Here is a 21,419-nt window from a genome sequence, read left to right as displayed (position 1 = left end):
GGTACCTGGTGATCAGCGATGAGCGACTTGACTTCCTCTAACTCCTGAGGAAGAGGTTCCTTGTCTTTCTCGCCGAGTGTGGTCTCGGCCCACTGGAGCCAATTCAGGAGGTTCTCCAGCAGTTCTTGAGTGGCCAGCAGGTCGGCCAGAGCACTGGAGAGTCTCTGCTGGTGCTGACGAGCCCAGGCTGTTACCTGACATGAACACGGAAATCTGATTAGACTGACTGCTAACAGTTACGGATCACCTATCGTAGGATTTGACCTACAACATTTTGGTTGCCAGCAAAGATATTTGTGGTAGCATGCAAAACTGGACTGTAGTTTTATGATCTGGAAAGATCTGATTGGCTGACTTTACACAACTTTGGGAAACAAGAGAACAATATAGTTTTATAAGTCCATCTGGAAGTGTTGTATTTACAAGGTAAGACGTTGATACAGTGAGCTCTTTTGAGGAAGAACTAGTCTTTAATTCAGTGCTAAAGATAAGTGTGGCAGGCTAGTGGAATCAAATCTCTGAAAAGGGGCTTTTGCACTGGAGTAACATTTTCATAGTTTCTTTTTTGCCGTGTTTGCACTGCAGGAACTGTAAAAGATTTTAATTATAGGAACGCCTAACCCAGGCGTCTAACTCAGCACAATAGGAACCACCAGTAACATAAGTGATTGCTGATTGGGCGAACGCATGCCATATAAAATACCAGCACCGGCCAATTTTAAAAAAGCTGTGTAAACTCACAGTTTACATATACTTACTCCACGAACTAACATACAGACAGTTAATGGTAACAGCATGCAAGAACGGCATCTGTTCTTGCCTCGGCCTTGATAATATGTAGCACTGCAAGTTGTTGTAGGAGATGTGTCTCTTAGCTCTCCTTTTTGCTCTTTCAATCCATCTCCATTATCACGAAACCCACAACACACAACAAACTCAGCTCTGATCACTACGTCCTCCATCCTCCAGTTGTTGAATGCCACATTTAAATTGTCAGTTGGCTTACGTCACTTCAGAGTTCCTACTGGCGGTGCGAATGAAACACGGAAAATGGCACTATGGGAAACTGTAGTTCTCGGGGGACCGCCCTGGATCCTATAACGAGGTTCCTATATCTACCCAGTGCAAAAACCCATAAAGATGAGAGCTGTGTTTGAGGCAGTTCACTGAGGTTGCAAGTAAACAGATACATTTGTTCTGTTATTTGTTTTGTATTTTCTGTACAAAATGTTCTATTTTTTTCTATACAACATTTTTTTTTCTTAGTATTGTGGTAAAATGTAAGTCGACAAAATTAATGTGTTAGGTAATTTTACCTGTTAGCCAGACGGCCTTTTTCTGACTTAAGCCAGGTTCACTCTGTACGATTCTGGCCACCATTTGGCTGTCTCAGACAAATTTTGCAAATCCTAAATGATTCCTCTAATCCTAGGCTAAAATCTGTAGTCTTTGATCGCTAGTTTGATATCCAATTAATGTTCGCTAACAGCTGATTAATGACCATTGCGATCAAATTTGACCTATGATAAAATTCTGCCAGTGTCAGAAGATTTGACGTGCAGTCCTGCAAGTGTGGCTTCTTCTATGAAGACCGTCAAATCAAAAAACAATAGCAGCACAGAACCTGATGACTGATTAGTCTCTTATTCAAGAGAAGCCATGATCAAAATTAACGCTAGAGATTGTTTTTGTTTGCTAGCCACCATTTCAATCCTGCATGTAAATGCAGCTTACAGTCAATGAACGTGTCACGGACCGATGATGTAAAACCTTCTTGCATGCATCCGTTTTTAACCAGTCTTAACTGGTTGATCCCACAACTGAGATCCTGCAGTGTGACATGGCTTACAGCGAGGATCATGTTCATACAGTCTGACAAGCATCAATCATAAAGGACTTTTATAAATCGTACTTTATACATGTTGTTTAAGTGAGCGGTTCTTGGCCAGACTCAATACTCTATATTATCTACTTTTATTTAAATAAAAATTATGCTTCTCATCAAATGTATCTGAATAATTTAGTGAAAACTGGTAGAAATAGACAAACCTCCTCAAACCGCGCTTTAATGATGGTGTTCCAGTGTTTGATGGTGGTGATGGAGTCAGGGTGGCAGATGGACAGGATGGCCTCTCCCATGCTGGTGGCTTTATTCAGAGCCAGTCGTTTCTCCTCCAGGTTCTTCATAAAGTCCTGCATATATCAAAAGTTCTTTCATTAGTAAGTGGTCATGGTTACACAAAGAGAAACCCATCAACCACCACTATTTCTTCATGACTGAATAATTCCTCAGGACGAGTGCTGGGCAAAGTTAGATGAGATGCATCTGGTTCGCCATGACCGGTTAAAGTTTAGACATGGACCACAATGAAATTGCAAAACTAGATTTCTTCCATTATAATCTAAATATAATTCAACTAAACTGTCTACACTGCAAGTGACGCCTACAAGACTACCTATTAGGAAAAGAGAGGTTTCAATTGTAAGCTATAAACCCCAGTCGAAATAAACTTGGAGGAGGTGGTCAGGATCCTGATGAAAAGCAGATATACATTGAAAAGCAGATATAAATATTAAGATTATTTTATTGTGTGGATTTTCCAAGAAAAGAAAATGAATACACAAATATTTGGCCGTATGGATTACTCATATAAAATAATAATAATAATATCTTGGGTGTAATGGTGTAAATTTAAAATGTAACATGTTAATTCATTTGTTATTTCAAAAATGTTACTTCCTAAATTGGAATATTCAGTAAAATGTCACCATCAAGCGCTGTTCATTAGTAATGGCAGTTTTTACATAAAGAGAAACCCCATCATCACTTCGCAAACCGTGGACGTGAATAATGTCTCAGGGAGTAAACTATTTTCGATTGTGAATATGAGATCACACTACAAGGAAATATGGGTTGAACTCTTTCCTGGCAAGTAGTAGTTAATAAAGATTTGAAGCCATGTATGGCTTTTGTTACTCAGTTGGACATGGAGATAGACTGTCAAAATGAGCTGGGCTTCACATTATTAGAGCTAATAAAAAAAGAATGTCAAGGCTGTGGAAAGCACAGACACACGTTCTATCTTGGAAAGATTCTGATCCCTCTGGCTCAGGCTTGCGTTTATACACAATGCTGTAATGAAGAACAGATAAAATTGCATTTTTTGTGTATACTGTTGCCAGTAAATACAGATACACTAATGTCATTGAGAGGTTTTAGGAGGTAAAATCACACTTAATGTGAATTCTTTGTCCTTGTGGGAAACTTGCCTTGTGCTGTTCAATGAGAGCGCGGAGGGCTTCTTCATCGTCAGGCAGGGCACCGTGGAACCGAAGGCTCTGCTCCGCCTCAGCAAGCCACTCCAGTAAAATATGAACGGTGGAGTGGAACTCCTCAGCCTGAGGAACAGGATTTTTAAATCTTCTTTAAATGGAATAATGTTAGACAATTATAACAGAGATAATTTACATAGGAGCCACAGTAGCTTGTTTAAATTGAAGGGTCAGAAAGAGTGTGGAAAAATGTCATTAAAACCACATTATGTTTTTATGATATTACCGTTTCAGTGTCACATTTGGCAGCATGACGGCTGGTCTTACCTGACACAGAGCCTGCTCAAGCCGTGTCTGTTTGGACACAGAGAGGCTACACACCGTCTCCCAGCGAGTACTCAGCTCTTGCATCTGAACTTTGACCCAGGACGAGTCATCGTGGCTGTTCTCAATAAGCTCACGGGCCGAACGCTTCAAAGCCTGCACGCTGCCGGTCCTCTTGCCCAACTCTTTCTGGAACACCTGTAGTGCACATGGACACATGTTTGATAAAAACATTCAACCAATCCACTTTTAGCTGCCTACATATGAGCCCACAACCTCGTAAACGAGAATGGTTTACATTAGTGATCCTCTGAAATTTTGGCAACTGAAAATAATCTGCCAAGAATTTTCAGTTTCAGATGGAACCGAAATCATTGAAATTTCAGTTTTGGAGGGTGAAATCATTGACAAAATTCATATTTTAAAATGAAATTCAATCAATAAATGTAATTTCGACTCTCTTCCTCTTTACTACTAGTTATAGCACAAAATAAACATGAATAAACATCAGAAGGAATGTTGAAAGATACAGTACAACTTACTGAAATGATGTAATCGATCAATCAGTGTTTCAACCACGGATCTAAGTAACTGTGGCTGTCAATCCCAAAAACAGTGTGAACATAGCCAAATATTATTAAAACGTTTATTTAAAAACTGCATTATGTGCAACTTAAATATTTCTGTACACCTCTGTGTTTATTTATTGTGTTGATTATTAAATACATTTGATTAATTAACTATTAAACATCATTTTTAGTTTACTTTAATTTCTGTTTTGGTATATAAAAAAAAATGGTGCATCACTATTTGGCACAGGCTGCAACTTCAAATATATTCATCAAACAAAAAGAACTCCTCATGCAAATGTGATACTCTATTAAGAAAAAAAAAATAGATTTAAATAAAACTGCTTATTTAAGAACTATATTAATACTTGTCAGTACTTAATGAATCATATTTAAAATCAACCTTCTGTCCACATGTTGTGGGGATTGGTTTACAGAGCTGGTCACACTGCATTATAGACATCAGAGACATGCTCTCAGTGCAAAAGCTGCTACAAAAGCAGTTTTACCAAATTCTAGTATGGCATTTCAGTACATGCTTTTGTAGCAGCTTTTGCACTGAGAGCATGTCTCTGATGTCTATGCCATGCCAGGGCCCATGTCCACCTCTGATGTCATCACAGTAGGGACATATTAAGAGGTTCTCGTCCTCGGATATCAAACACACTCTTAACTTTATTAACATTCAGGCTTTTATGACATTTGCACATAATAGCAGTCACGTCAGCACCAGGTTTTAATTATGCAAGCCATGACTTCCCATCAGCATTGATCATTACAAATACATCACAGTATGTTGGCTCTGTGACTTTGATGATGTGGAGTATGAAATATGGATCGCTTTAGGTGATCCTTCCTTGTCTCGAGGCTACAAAAATGTTGTGATATTTATAGGATGTTGTCAAAAAAGCTGGATTTTTTTCAGCTCTAGATTGCATCGACAGAAATCAGGCGTAAACAGCACCAAACATAGTCATAAAATTGCTGGTGACCATTTTCTCAGGCTAAGGCCGCAGTCATGATCATGAATGAGGTCATCAGAAAGTTCTGAAGATGTGATTGAGTTTGGACTTGCCAGGACTCCTGTCACCTCTAATTGAAACCAGTGGGTTCTGTCATATTACACTCCCTCTGATGATAATACTGCATAATTATATTTTATTCTTGCCATAAACTCCATATATAGAACCAAGAGGCTGAAAACCGGGGCGTATATTTTAAGAAAGCTGCTCAATGCTTGAAAAAAGCACACACACACACACACACACACACACCTAGGTTTGTTTTTGTGAATTGTGGGGACATTCCATAAGCGTAATAGTTTTTATACTGTACAAACCGTATTTTCTATGGCCCTACACCTAAGCCTACCCATCACAGGAAACACATTTTTACTTTCCCACAAAAACTCATTCTGTATGATTTATAAGCCTTTAGAAAACTGGTGACATGGGGGAATGTCCCGAACACACCCGAACCCTTACCCAAAACCTATCCTTGACCTAATTATAACCTTACCCCTAAAATCAAGTCTTGACCCTCAAATAGGCCTTTAAAGTGGTTTAAGAAAGTTGAGACTGGCTAAAATGTCCTCACTTTACTCTCTTTGTCCTCACTCTGATGGTCTAAAACTCAAACCGCTCGTCTCAAAGATATCTGTACAAGTACACACACACACACACACACACACACACACACACACACACACACACACACACACACAGAACACTGCATGTGTCAAATTGGACGTCATACTGCCCTCTTTTGTGTCATAATCATGTGCAGTACCCACCAAGCTATATCCTAGGGTATACCTTATTCATTTTTGTCATTACTGTATTATAATATTATTATTTTTATCTAGATATGCACTGTATTTTTGGTGAGGTTTGTTCTGCAGTGTCATGTTACAGTGTATTTGATGAGCTCTGTGTATGTGTATTGATCAATATGCATATGTAAATAAAAGCCTAATTAAATCTGTTCATTACATAACATCAAATATTAAATAAATAAATAAACAAACCATTTAACACTTCCTTGCAAGATAAGGAAGAATGATAAAACTAATCTAATGACATGCTCTTTAGTAGAGCCAAAACAATCAAATAATAATGTATTGTGTAATAATATACATCATAACTTATATTTTTGTATAAATTGTATTTAATTATTAATTAATTCATTTCTAAATATCATGTCGTACAGTTCAGTAATGAAGAAGCAGGTTGTGTAAACTACCTTATGGCTGTCGATGAGGTTCAGGACGAGGTCTATGTCCCCGTGAACAGGCTGATCTTCTGCTAGCTGTGGTTCCACTTTATACAGCCAGTCGATGAGAGCCTGCAGTGCGTCAGTGAACTGACCTGAGAACAGCAGAGCCTCCTCCAACTTGTTCTGCCTGTGGATAACATAGCCCATACAGTGTCAAATACACAGTCATGAACACATATCCTTTAGTCTGATCACCAATGATGCATTAACTACTGTTGACTCAACATTAAGATTTTAGGTTTCAACTGATATAAATACATAAAGGAAAATATGTATTTCACTGTAGGTGTTCTGATGTCACCTTTGATAAGACAAATTACTTTATGGATATATGGTAGGGTTGGATGGTATGGATGTATAAGGATTTAAATTTCAGTTGTTTTTTTTTAAATGCATAAAAATAAAGAGTATAGTGGAATTACAAAATATTCATAAAATGTAAAACTTCTGGACATTATAGTTTGGGTGCAAATGTGCAATATTGCCATAAAATACCCCAAATTATCCCAAAACAGACTTAATTTTGATAATGCAAAATATATGCTTTTTTTATTTTTATTTTAAGTGGACCTACAGGTATTATGCTTTTTCCCATGTTCATCTCTCTTTAGCATGTAATGTTGCTGTTTGAGCATGAAAAAGTCTCTCCAGCAGGAGTTCTTCTCTAAATCAGTGTCAGTGTTTCTGAACTCCTGAAACGCCTCCATTGTAGTCTTGAGTTTTCTTCACAATATTCCTTATTTTAATAATTCATAGGCAGAATAAAGGGCCAGGGCCTGGTTGAGCTAGTTAGTAGTGTGTTGAAACTGGCGGTTATGGTAAGGGGCGGGACATTTCCCAAACACCAATCACAACACACTGCTCCAGCCAACCAATCAGAGCACATTGTGCTTTTCAGAAGGCGGGGCTTCATAGAGACAGGAACTAAACAGAGCGTTACTGACAGACTGGGAAGAGAGGAGCTGCAACAATGGAGAATATGAGGAAAATAATCAACATTCAAGCAGGAAAACCTGTTCTAGTAGAGCTCAAAAACAAAATCAAGACATTGTAAAAGAGCATAATATGTATGATAATAGTGGAGGGGGATAAATGTAACCAGAAAGTGTTTGCCTGAAATCCATATACCTCTCCACAGATTTCCCGCAGACTGTGTCCCATTTGTCCCTGAGCTCACTGAGCATGTCGTCCAGTTTCTGGTTGTCATCTTGCAAGGAGGTCTTGTCCTTCAAAGCTCGGCCCGTGCGACTGGTGGTGTCATACACTGAATGTTTGCTGCCCAATGCTTTCTGAAACTCCTACACATGACAAACAGAGGCGTGAGGTCATTCAACTGCAGCTCAAGGGCACACGTCATCCTGTGAGGCCTTACGGGAAGCCTGATGTCATCAGATCCTGCCATTTGTATTTGTGACTGACTCATCAGAACTTCTGAGGCACTGCTGAGCTGTTAATTACAGCACTACAGTCACACAATCCTCCGCCTACTCGTATCCTGCTTTAAAACCACTGATGAAGGAGACTGACTTCAGTTTTGAAGCAATTTGAGAAACATCAAACATGCTCAGTGTGTTTACTTCCAATATTTGGCATTGTGTGTCATGAAAAGGTGGATCTTTTTAAACCACTAAAAATATCATGTAAACCTCTTTAAAATATCATGGTTATTGATAAAATGTGGGAGATTGAATTATATAGGAGTATAACAGGATGACACTTCTCATGACCCTCATTCAGTGAGTGAAGAAACACCTGGTATTGTGAGTCACACTCTCTGTTAACCAACACGTCAGATGCTCCACACAGATGGGGGATAAAAACATAGTAGCTAATGGTGTGACAGGAAGTCTGTATGACCCCTTTTACACCTGGCAAAAATATCTTTTTGTGTGTGTGTGTGTGTGTGTGTGTGTGTGTGTGTGTGTGTGTGTGTGTGTGTGTGTGTGTGTGTGTGTGTGTGTGTGTGACTGAATCAAAAGCGGTCGGCGATAAATATCAGTGTAAATACAAGGGTTTTTATTTGATGAATTTTCTCACTCACTCGTGAGCTGCATAAAATGGATTTGTTCATTTAATGTTCGCCCCCGTGAAAGTGCTGTAGAAGTTAAGAGGGGAGTGTCTTGAAGGAATCAGAACACAAGCTTTCGCAGGAGACACATTTGGATTGCATGTTAGTTAGTTCACACAAAAATGAAATTCTGTCATTTACTCACTCTCGTGTCGTGTCATGTCCAAACTAGTGCTGTCAATCGATTAAAAAAAATAAATAAATCAAACATTTTTCTGTATTTAATTGTGATTAACACCTAAGATTAAAGTTTTTAATTTATTTTCATATTTTAATAATTTCACATTTAATGTCCAAATTAATGTAGAAAAAACAGTACATTTTAAACATTCGATCTAACAAATATCCAGAAATGGAATAAAGTTATTTATTATAATTTAAATATAGATGAATTTTCATTAAAGTTACAAAAGTTATTCAGTCAAGAGCAGTAATTGATTTTTTTTTCTTTGTCTTTTGTTGTTTGATTAACATTAATGTCAGACAGCAGCAGGTTTATTAGGTTGCTGTCACTTTAAGACCTGACACACATGACGCAGATCGTATACATCCTATTTTCTCACAACTCTTGACATTTTAAAACTTTATTTAACTCATTTAAGTCTGTGCTGACTAGGATACTTGACCAGTGGGCATTTTGGCATAATTGTGTGTGTTTTTGTCCGTTCAAATGCACGAGTTGGGTTTCTGTCACACAGACAGGGGATTCACAGACTGCACTGCGTTCACTTTTGTGTCTTGTTGCGCTTGAATGGTTTAAAAACATTTGCATGAACAAGAGCATAATACAATGAAACGCTAAAGAATGACAAAAAAAAACAAAAAACAGATACTGCGTTAATTGCGTAAAATATTTGAACGTGTTAAACTAAGAAAATAATGAATCACATGCGTTAATGCTTAGTACAGTCTTACACGTTTACAAGTAAAGTTTTAAGTCATAACTTTTTAAGTCAGTTACATAAAAACATAGATTGTTCTAATTTGAATCTGAAAGGCACGGTTCTCGCTAAACTAACTGCTAGTTGGCCAGACTCGTTCTTAACTAGTTTTAACATAGTGGCTGTGTTTATTCAACTGGGCCCAGGAGGAAATGGTAATGCGTCTAGACTGACCGCTAGTGATCGGATCATTGAAAACGCAAGAAGTAAACAACTGGGTAATGGACTGGTGTCAGTCACCTTGTGCTGTGTTAACTGTGTCTTGATCTTGTCTGGATCATTAGCGATCTCCAGCTCAGAGTCCAGCGCTCTCTCCGACTCTTCCAGCCACTCCATCAGTTTGTTCCAGGTCTCATGGAACTGCAAAAGACCAGAGCACGAGAATCCATTTGTGTAGTAAGCAGTATATTACAGTGTTTTCTTTTCCCAGCTTGCTGTAGATCAGATCCAAATGACATACAGTTGCTTCATTGAACCACAGAGGATTTCATTTAGCTTTTTTCATACTGAACAACAAAATATTATTTCATGCCCAACAAGTTTGCTCAGAATCAATTACAGTTGGTTGCATATATATTCACCCCCTTCCGCTCAGTTTTCATTAGATGCACATTTGGCAGCAATTCCAAAAGTGTCTGTGTTGATACTGTAGGACTTTATCAGCTCTGCACATCTGGCCACTGCAATGTTCCTCATTCTTCTGTGCAAAAGTGCTCCAGCTCAGTCAGACAGCATGAAGCTCATGAGTGAACAGCCTTTTTAAGTTCCCTCATAAATTCTCCATTGGACTGAGATCTGGACTTTGACTTGGCTACTCCAGGACATCAACATTGTCGTTTTAAGACATTCCTGTGAAGCTCTGGCTTTATGCTTGGGGAAAACAAATCATTGCATATGTCCTGCATAGACAATACAGGGATTTCCCTGTGTTTTCCTTCATTTATTTTATCCTGTACCATCACAAGCCTTTCACAGTCTGCTGCAGAGAAGAATCCCCACAGTATGGAGGGATTACTGCAATTTTCTGCACCAGTGACAATTTAGGTGTGTTGTAAATAATTATAAAAAAATTATAATTTTACATTTAAAATTAATATATGTATATAACATGTGTAATACAATAAAATAGTATAAAAACGATACAAACATGTAAAAAACTGTAAAAAAAAAAATCTCTTAGTAGAGATCTGTTTTCACTTTGACATTAAAGAGTCTCATTCTGTTGATCAGTGGAAAAAAAAAATCCTATTAAGTCCACTGTGATTCAATCTTTACTATAGTGACTGCATGCTTTCTAAATTAGTTCCAACACACAGGACCATTTTTTTCCCACCTGTTTGGCACGTTTTCTGGCATCGTCCAGCTGGCGTCCTCTCTCCACTGACCGCTGCACGACCTTCTCCCAGCGGCCTTGAACGCTCAGCAGGAGGTTCTTGATCAACACCACATCCTGTTTCTGACTGAAGTACTTGAGGTGTGTTCCTGTCTTATCCAGCTCGATAATTTGATCCCGATGAGAGTTCACCTCAGTCACAAACACCTGCAGAAATCCAGCAGATCCATTTTAGGAAAAGACATGGCCCATAAGTCATGATGAAATAGAAGTTCTTTTCGCCCATATTATGATGTACATCCGTGATAAATTACGGATTACGGATAACGAATTACCCAAAAAGGAGACTTGGTTCTATGCATCGGTTGCTGATAGGATGTTGAGATGTGGGTGTGGCACTCAACAGTGTATGCAGATGAGCATGAGGTTGCTTGGGCGGAGTTTATGCACACTTTGGGTATGTTTATGCGTTACAAATACTAAATAAAGAAAAGTTTTTTCTTCATTTTTTTTTTTTTTTTTTGCCTACAGAAGACAACATTTCTCAAATCAATCCTCGTTGACACAGATCCGTGAAAACGACTAAAAATGCTGTATTCTGTTGCCAGGCCAGTAGTTGGCGATGTCACTTTGCAAAGAAACACTACGCGCCTATCCACCTGTTTCCGTGGGGCGCTACTGTAAAAGAGAACGTGGGTACAACTTCCGGTGAGGTGGCTGAAGTAGCATACCAATGGTATTTTGTGTGCTAATTAGCGAAGTGGCTAAGTGTTTTTTGGATGATTGTTTACTTTGTAAAGTTGCAAATCTTTATGAGAGATGTCGTTACGGTGTTCAGGGACAACATTTCAGTTTAGTACATTTATTAGTTAATAATATCACAATACAATAAACAGTTTATGTGCCCTTAATTGCCCTTTACTTTACTGACCTTCCACAAAAGTGCTGCTGCATGACTACAAGAGCATCCTGACCCTGCAATACATGAACAACCCGCTGTCTGTACTTCCCGTCACTGATACGAGCACCAAAGCCTTATGATGTTATTGACTCCTAACGTGTCGCGTTTCCGCTGTCATATGCGATGCTAAAGGCTACTTATGTTAACCATTGCGATAATAAACACGTTTATGGAAAATATCAGAGACTGCTTGAGGAACGTAGACAATTCTTATATGAATCGTGTATTTATTTGGTTTAATGTTTTCCCTGTGCCTGTTGATTACTGACAAATGCGTATCTTTCACAGATTCACACACTCCGGTTAACTCGTATAACTCATAACTCCTGTTGTCTTCTCATGAGCTCCCTCTGTTACTTTGGCTGAAAGGATCAGGATAGATAGACGGAGATCGGGCAAACGTCCTCGGATTGCAATCATCGCATAATTTAGAGGAAAATCAATAGAAAGGCTCAGAAAAGTGACGGAAACATAGGGTATGTTATCAATATATTTCTAAATGTGTAAGCCTTTGGCTTTAAAAGCCTTAGTGGAATTGTTTTGTGCATTTTTTGTGATCGTAAATAAATGGAAGCAGGCGCAACTGAATAGGTATGTGTTTTCTTTTTATGTCAGTATAAATATTAGTTAGATTTAGCATGATTGATGTGCACTCCTGACATAAATTAATACATTACTATTACTGTAACATTTTTTATTGTAAAACATTGTTCAAATATTGATGCTGGAATCTTACATTTTTAAGTAAAAAACAAACGTTCGCAAGTTTGGATCGTTAAATCTTGAATTACTGTCAACTGTTGAATGAATTTGAGTGTCACGTCCAGCTTGTTTACTTCGAACCGAAAGACGCTCCCACGTTTGACGCAAGGCCTCATGGGTGTAGGAAACTTGTGGATAGACTGAACATGTAATAGGTATGTGCATGATGTCACCGTTTTCACAAATTTCTGTAGCTTACACAGAGACAATAACAGTGTTGTTTTCAAAAACGTTCAGTTTGACACCCGATTTCAAAAGTTTTCAGGGCCCCAAAACACTGTTGTCTTGTAAATGAATGACCAAAATGCATAAAAAGTTTTCCACTTTTAGTTGAAAATGGTGTCATGTAAACGGCCCCTAAATCATTGGAGAGTCCTACCAGAGAGAAGACTGCCATTTCTCTGGAAGATCTAGTTACAAAATTTTGATTTAAATCCATGAGGTCAAAAAATAATTAAAATGAAACTTATGCACGGAGGAATCGTTCGCAATAAGATCTAGATAATAGATAAAGTGCATTGACATCAAGTGTTATATCATGTAGTATATCATGTCAAGAGTACTGACCTTATGCTCATCTATCTGGAACATGATGGTCTCGAGGATGAGAGAGGCAGGAGATATCATAGTGAGGGTCTGTTCGGCCTGGGTCAGCCAGTTAATGAAATCCTGCAATGAGTTATGGAAGTCTGTGGCCAGCGCCAGAGCTTCCTCCAGTTTCACCTATGGGCGATCAAACACACACACATTAAAGAGGACCTATTATGCTTTTTTCCATGTTCATCTTTCTTTAGTGTGTAATTTTGCTGTATGAAAAAGCTCTGCAAAGCTCCAGTTCTTCTCTATAAATCAGTGTCAGTGTTTCTGAACTCCTGAAACGCCTCCATTGAGTTTTCTTCACAATATTCCTCATTTAAATAATTAATATGCAGAATAAAGGGGCGGGGCCTGGTTGAGTTAGTTAGTAGTGTGTTGAAACTGGCGGCTATGGTAAGGGGCGGGACATTTCCCAAACACCAATCACAACACACTGCTCCAGCCGACCAATCAGAGCACATTGTGCTTTTCAGAAGGCGGGGCTTCATAGAGACAGGAACTAAACAGAGCGTTTCTGATAGACTGGGAAGAGAGGAGCTGCAACAATGGAGAATATGAGGAAATAATAAGCAGGAAAACCTGTTCTAGTAGAGCACAAAAACAACATCAAGACTTTGTAAAAGTCTTTAAAACAAATCCTTCTATCTCAGTTTAATGTACAGGGACAACTATAAGTCATTCGTAGGTTGACCTCCTGAACAGTGTAAACAGCATTTTCAAAGCATTAATGTCTGGCTCAACCATAGGGGCTTGAGATGGGACTTGCTGTAATAAGCTTATTGTGGAGAATAGACTGGTTTGACGATAGAAGATGAGGATGGAGGACTGTTTGGGAAACATGTTAGAAAACAGCCCTTGGCACTTGCTAAGGCAAGTTAGTAACAAGACATGGCAAGACACCTCTTGAAAGTTGAAATGTGATGTTAACTTTTGGAGCACTTTCCTCGTGTCACTGATAGGCAGAGGAGGATATGAGACAAGAACTTCAATGATCTCATCAACATCAACAGCATGTGACTCACCGCATGTAACGTGATGTCTGGTTAGCATCACGTCAAGAGGTATTTTCGTGAAAGCTGCAAACTTTAAAGGAGGACTTCACAAATGTTACAGATGACGATCTGACGAGAGCTTGTGTGGTCAAATTCCTGCTGTAAACAGGTGTCTTTGCCAAGCCTTAGATTCAACACAGCAAAACGGCCTAAATCAAATTTACATTAATCTGACGTCAGTCGATGAACAGCCAGATCTGATTTGGACATTTTAGAAGCCTTTTGTTTTCCATTGAACACATGCCAATTTTGAACTTTGAGAAACTGAATATGCGCTCATCATTTACCGACCCATGTGTTATAACATAAGTCTTATTTTTACTGTACCTTACTTTTTTAAAGCGGCTTTTATGCCATTTTTGGTCTGTTTTATATCATATGCGTTCATTGTATGGAAAAGAGCAGCGTGAATATTCTTTAAATGTTCTCTTTGTGTGGAAAGAACAAATCATACAGGTTTGGAACGACGACAAAGGTGAGCAAATGATGACAGTGTTTGTTTTTGTCTAAACTATTCACTTGTTCCACTTCAGCAACTTTTTTTTGAGACCGCAGACAACCCTACGTTGTTCTGTACTGATTTATAGCTCACTTTAGGCATGTGCTCAAGTGAAAAAGAATCATTCATCTGACCACATCAAAGCACAACAGCTCACAGATCTGATATCACAGCTACACTTCAGCTCTGGGATCCAAACCATCAGCTCAGTGATGATGATGATGATGATGAGTCAAACTGACAGGAAGAACACAGAGAATGCTAACAGAGTAACAGAGTAAGTAAATTCTCACCTTCCTCTCCATCACTTTGGCCTGAACACATTCCCATTTGTCCTGCAGGTTGCGTAGGTCCAGTTCAGTGGTGCTGTCTTGACCCTCGGGGGTCATGGCCAAAATCTGCTGCCCTCGCTGAAGAAGTTGCTTGTATATTTCCTCCTTCACTTCCAATGTACTGCAGAGCTCCTACAAACAACAAGAGGCGTTGTGTTAACTCAACATATGTTTACTATTCAAAGAGTTATCTCTGATATTTCCTTCACTGATCAGCAGAAATTAGAGTGTGAAAAGTCAATAATTTCTCTTTAAAATGTGTCTTTTTGTTTGTTTTTTTATTGAAAGTGTTTTTCTTGCACTTTAATACAATGAAATAAAGCCAAAGAAAATGTGAACGTTGTTGTTTTTCATCCCATGTTAGATTTAAAGAGAAAAATTCTGACACCACTAAAACTCACACTCTATTTTTCAATATTCATATATTGCTTTTGTTATTGTTAAAACTCGATTCTGATCACTGTATGCTTCTATTTTGCATGGAAAATATAGATCAGCTTGGAGATTTTTCATGCTGTATTAAGAAAAGAATAAAGTCATGTGGGTTTGGATTGGGACTGTCATGATGCGAGTAAATGATGACAAGATGTTCAATTTGGGGAGAATTATTCCTGTAAACAAGACTTTTATAATAAACATTCTCTAACAGAAAGCTTTGATAAACCAAACTCAGCAAAACTGTTTTCAACAACAAATGCATAAATCTGTTATTAAAATTGTTGATATGCAAAACAAATATTGTGTCTATTAGCTGTTATAAGCTTGCCATACGTGTGCAGATCTGTTGTAGTATTAAACACGTACCAGATGGGTGTTGAGCTGCTCTCGGGCCGTGTCTGGTAAGCCTCCCAGAGCCTTTGATGCTAACAGCTGACGCTCCGTGACTTTCAGCCACTGCTGCATGTCTTCAATCTCACCATGGAAACCTTGAGCCTAGAAAGCAGATCAGCCAGCGTCACAACAATAGAGTTCACACATTCATTACCGCCGGCCGGAGGGGTGGGGTTCAGAGAACAGAGGCTTGATTAATGAGCACACATTATTAGCCTCAAAAATGGCAAGTTTGTTGGAATTCTAAAACAAGAATAATGGCGTCTGGAGAAAAACAGTTAACACGGTCTTTTTTTTTAAAAACCTAATGACAGAATGTTTCAGTTTTTTCTTAAGTCAGAATATGACCTGCTTTTACCCCAAAACGTTCTATTAATCCAGCAATAATCCACAATAATGATTTTGTCATGATATTGCAGCTTCACCCTCTACTGAGTTCCATGTATACATGTATAATTAATAATGGCCAAATTAGGAAACTTATGTTCTTTTTAATTGTTCCTAAATTTTAGACCGTATCAAGTCATTTGACGTCAACTTTAGGCGTTCACACATCAAAGCAAACTCTTTGAGTGAGAGCATGTGGACATTGAACCCTTTACTGCTTCTCTTTCACATTCTTTAAGATTAAGAGAGGAAATTTTTGGCCTCATGTTGAGAACATCATCATCAATCAAATCTCCATTTTAGGAAACGCTCGGCCTCTGAGATTCCAGAGGGTTGCCAGGCCTCCGTCTGGCTCGTACTCGCTCCTGACCTGCAGAAGGGCACTGTCCAGAAGCTGCCATCTCTGCTCAGTCTTCTCCAGGATCGTCTTCCAGCGCTGGTTGAGGTTCTCCAGCTTGTTCTGCAGACCTCTGGCTTCCTCTCCAGCGCTGGAGTCAATGAGCTCGCTGCCGGCCTTGTTCACCGCCTCCACTGTGGTCTTATGGGCCAGCACATCGTTCTGCAACACCTAGACAATGGAAAGAAATGACAAATTGTGAGATCTCTGATGCTTGTGGTTCTGTGGCTTAATGACCGCATTATGAGTTTGTTTTCCCCGTGACGTACGTGGTGCTTTGCGAGCTCGATCTCAATGGCTTTGGGGTCTCCGCAGGCCTTCCTCTGTTCATTAAGCAGCTCTTCAGTATGAGTGAGCCAAGCCAGAAGTTCATCTAAAGCATGTTGGAACTGTCCTAGAGCCAACAGCGCACCTTCCAGCTTGTGCTACAAGAGATGAAGACACACAGCAGCCATTAAAATACTGCTTTTTCCGTCATAATTTGGCTAACGTAACACTATATGATCACGCTCTTATTCATGCAAATGCTTTGAAACCATTAAAGCGCCACAAGACAAACGAGAATGCGCTGTCTGTGAATGTTGTGTCATGTGACACACACATGACTTGTGTGCAGAGAAAGACGCGTGGCAGTATCCAGTTCTCTTTCGCGTTTGAACGAACAATAACACACAGAATTATGCCAAAATGCCCATTTTTTCAAGTATCCTCATAAGAGCAGTCTTAAATGAGTTAAATAACGTCTTAAATTAATGTAAAGAGTTGTGAGAAAATGAAATGTGCGTCAGATCTGCGTCATATTCGGCAACAGCAGCTCTTAAAGTGACAGCAGCCTAATAAACCAATAATGTTAAACCAATAACCTAATAAACTAATAATGTTCATCAAAGAATAAAAGTAACAGAGATAAATATATATATATATATGTTTAAAATAAATCACTTTCATAGAGATATCAGCACCAGTAATAATATCAGTGATACTGGCCATTCATTCATTTAAAAAAAATATTTAAAATATACTGTCTCTTTAAGTTGTTTCCACATTAATTTGGAGAGTAACTGTGAAATTATTACTATATAAAAATATTAAAACTCTATTAAATAATTACTCTATATTAATATTAAAAATGTTTCAACTACGATTAATCACAATTACAGAAATAATATGCGATTAATTATTTTTTAAATCGATTGACAACACTAAATACTAATATGATTAAACCCACAAGCCTTCATTTCATATAAAAGAAGACCTCTGACCTTAGATCTTTGTACTTTTTTTTTTTATTATTATTATTCTTTATTCTTTGCTACTTTTGCATTTGATGAAATTTCTTCAAACGCTTAAATTTCTTTTATGTGAATGGCAAAATGTGATTGATTTAAACTTCACCATTATTGCAATTATCTCAAATAATTGTGATTAGATTAAATACCCATGATCAGATGATTAATCAATAAATCCAAAAGGCTTTGGTGATAACAATCCAATCAATTCCTGATGGATAAAATCTGCTTTTTGAATATTCTGCTGTACTCTGAGATGCATCACATTAACAGACGTGAAATGGGATTTACATTGATTTTAAAGTTGAGATCCTTCTCAGTGTCTGACCTGTCTGTTGATAATCTTTTTATCCAGGTTTTCCCAGAGCATTTTCAGCTCAGTCATTGGCTCCAGGATGGAAGTGCGGTCGGATTCCTCCACCACCTTCTTTAGCAGGAGCCCGGCCTGATGGTTCAGCCTTTCCATCTCGATCTGTAGCTGGTATGCGTCACCTTTGAACTCCTTCACACACACAACAGCACACATTACGTGATGAGATCACTATCACACTATGGCTGTGATTGTATATCTGACAATAAACATGTCTCTACAATAACATACTGCTGGGCTATTGTGAACTATCTCTGCCACTAGGAAATTTTTAGGAATTCTTGGACTAAAAGCATGTTGGTTCACCTGTAAACCATTTTAAAAACATTAATGGTGAAAGATTTTCAATTGTGCAGGCCTAAACCAACTGCAAGATGAAGCAAATGAATGGCGCAGTGTAAACACAGCTGCTGTGTGGTCTGTCAGCTCAATTATATTCATGAAACAATCAAAAATGAAAGGGACTGGAGATAAATAGCTCTAAACTTTGATCTGAACAGAAAGCACTGTGTCATGGGTATGAGAAAATCTCCCACACAAGAACAGTAAATCAATACCTTCAGCTCCTCGATCTGTTGTTTCACAGTCTCCAGGTCTGTGCCCACGGGCGGCATCGAATCCAGTTTGCTTTCCATAATATCCACTGAGTCAAACATGTTCTGCAGAGGAGGGGAAAACTATTGTCACAGGCTGCACAACATCCGAGCGTCGAGTTTCACTTATAGCCCCGATACAAATGTGGCTCAAATGACGGTGAGAATGAACAAAAGCCACACCTGAACCGATTCTACTCCAATCTGGGGTTTTGGGAAAACAAGTACAACTGGTTGATATTCACCTTAATAAGAAATAAAATATCTGCGAGAATAATTGAGATAGTGAATCATTCCCTTAAAGAGGCTATATGTATAAAATTTGCTTTTTGTATTGCCAATGTGTGAACGGCTTGTAACAAAACTTCCTAGGTTGTCTATGAAAGCCTGTAGTCTGATTTTTATGTGAAGGACCCGGGATCTTTTTGCTGGAAAATATAAAGGATGTGACATTTATCTCTCGAAAGCCTCTCATGATATAAATGCTTATGTTCAGGATAATGCTGAAAGAGTTATTCTGTACTGTAATGTCATTGTGTCATGCAAAGAAAAGGGAGTTATTCAAATTGTAGACTCATATAGCCAGATCTAAATAGTCTATAATCTCAGATATACTTTATAATCAAACTATCATAACAGTGTCATTTTAATGACCTCATCTGTCGACATGATGCGGGTGAATCACAGAGCTGGTGCAAACACATCCACATCACTATGATCAGATGCTTTCTTAACAGCTGTTTTCTCACAGCTGTCATTTTTGCTGTGTGCTTATATTGTTATTGAGAGGAAAGTGCGCGGCTCATATTTACATATTCATCTAAACATCACAGCAGTGTGGATGTTCATTAACAGTATATCACTGCAAAGGTATTTCCAACTTCTATGTGCCTCTAAACAAGGAACAAAAAAGACCTTCGCCCTGAGAACAATGGGATCTTGAATCACGTTCAGTCTCTTGTACTTTATGTGTGCATAAGCAATATATATTGCTGGCTGCAGTTCACTTAACAGCCACCGGTGTCGCTAATAACAAGGTATTCTACATATAACCCCTTTAACATGATTAAAGCAGGGCATGTTCTTGATCTGAATACAATATGCCAGTGACAAAAAGCACTGGGTCATCATGGTTATAGGAAAGTCATCTTTTGCATGGTGACTTTTAAGCACTAAAGATTTTCCCTTTAAAATTCCCAGTAGTTTCTCTTATAATTTATTCTGATTAAAAGAAAAAAAGCTGACGGTTTTAAAATGTATATATTTATCTCTGTTAAATTGTCCATGTACCCTCTCGCACCCACCAGGGCTAAATCACATCATATGAATCATTCATGGGTAACACTTTATTTTAAGGTGACGTAGTTATACATGCTACATGTACTTACTAAAAATGTTAATTATGCATAATTATAAGCAATTAAGGTAACACTTTATTTTACAGTGTCAGTTACACATGTTACATGGAGTTACTATAGCAATAACTATAAATTATGCATAACTAAATGCAACCAACCCTAATCCAAACCCTTACTTAATATTACTCAGTACTTAAATGTATAATTACAGTGTAACAAAGACACCTTAAAATAAAGTGTAACCGCAATTAATCCTAAACCAAACACTTTTAGTAAGTACATGTAGCTAATTAATATTCTTTAATATGTAATTACACTGTAACAACGTCACCTCAGAATGACGTGTGACCCATTCATGTAATAGTGCTTTTGCTGTATGAACACATTCAGCATGACAGGCGATCAGACTGCGCTGACTACCAACTAGTTACAGTAGTTTGCCGCAGCTGAATGATCAGACAGGTCAGTGGTGTGAGTCATCGGGAGTGTAATGGTCTGTGTGTGTCATATGAACCTGGAGACTGTCCTGGAACTGAACCGCAGCTTGCATGGCTTCCTCTAGAGTCTCTACTCTCTCCTTCCACGTCTTGTTCAGGGTCTCCCAAGCTGAGTTGACCTGTGGGACGAACAACATGTGGTCAGACAGTGTGACGCCAACTCTGACTCATCCAGCAGGAACATCCTAACACAAATTACTATCATCGTTATGTGTTTTTAAATTACTATTTTATCTATTCATTTCTAAACTCCATGTATGCACAAAAATGAACAACATTTATCCCGTTTTTGTGATCAGTGCAGTGTCACAGAGAGACTTATACTTGTTCACTCTTTATTATTTTTATATTAATAAAATAATTACACCTAAGGTAAACCCTCACCTCGCACATGTAATGCTGGATAGACTAAGTTCATCATGTTTAAAGCATCAAAAACACTTTAGAACTTTTTAACGCTTACAAAAACCTACAATGCCAACCATAATGAAGAAAGCCATAGTTACTACAGCTTTAATTTAATATAACCCTTGATAACTTGCTTTTAGCCCTCACTTTGTAGAAAAAACAAAATTAAAGATTCCGAAAGCTTACCTCAATATATTATGATTTTACAATAGTAACAATTACTCTAATAACTATGGTATTTTGGCAGAAACTATGATTACTTTGGTCATTATTTGCAAGGGAAGCAACTGTTCTCCTATGACAT

General features: G+C 38.2%; 1 protein-coding gene across 27 annotated transcripts in view; it reads right to left on the bottom strand.

Moving 5' to 3' along the window:
- Positions 1 to 21,419, bottom strand: part of dst (dystonin) — a 199,994-nt gene that overhangs the window by 15,740 nt on the left and 162,835 nt on the right. For all 27 annotated transcript variants that reach the window (XM_067386836.1, XM_067386855.1, XM_067386833.1 and 24 more), the window contains 16 exons: positions 20,725 to 20,826; positions 18,817 to 18,918; positions 18,218 to 18,391; positions 16,870 to 17,025; positions 16,574 to 16,771; positions 15,790 to 15,918; positions 14,947 to 15,117; positions 13,073 to 13,228; positions 10,783 to 10,989; positions 9,690 to 9,809; positions 7,569 to 7,738; positions 6,408 to 6,567; positions 3,601 to 3,795; positions 3,271 to 3,399; positions 2,050 to 2,193; positions 6 to 194 (listed from right to left, as the gene is read on the bottom strand). In XM_067386836.1, the coding sequence (XP_067242937.1) occupies positions 6 to 194; positions 2,050 to 2,193; positions 3,271 to 3,399; positions 3,601 to 3,795; positions 6,408 to 6,567; positions 7,569 to 7,738; positions 9,690 to 9,809; positions 10,783 to 10,989; positions 13,073 to 13,228; positions 14,947 to 15,117; positions 15,790 to 15,918; positions 16,574 to 16,771; positions 16,870 to 17,025; positions 18,218 to 18,391; positions 18,817 to 18,918; positions 20,725 to 20,826 (2,502 nt within the window). The remainder of the gene's footprint in view (positions 1 to 5; positions 195 to 2,049; positions 2,194 to 3,270; positions 3,400 to 3,600; positions 3,796 to 6,407; positions 6,568 to 7,568; positions 7,739 to 9,689; positions 9,810 to 10,782; positions 10,990 to 13,072; positions 13,229 to 14,946; positions 15,118 to 15,789; positions 15,919 to 16,573; positions 16,772 to 16,869; positions 17,026 to 18,217; positions 18,392 to 18,816; positions 18,919 to 20,724; positions 20,827 to 21,419) is intronic.

This window comes from Chanodichthys erythropterus, chromosome 5, assembly GCF_024489055.1.
Source record: "Chanodichthys erythropterus isolate Z2021 chromosome 5, ASM2448905v1, whole genome shotgun sequence".
Lineage (NCBI taxonomy): Eukaryota > Metazoa > Chordata > Actinopteri > Cypriniformes > Xenocyprididae > Chanodichthys > Chanodichthys erythropterus.
This window is presented reverse-complemented; position numbering and strand designations above follow the sequence as displayed.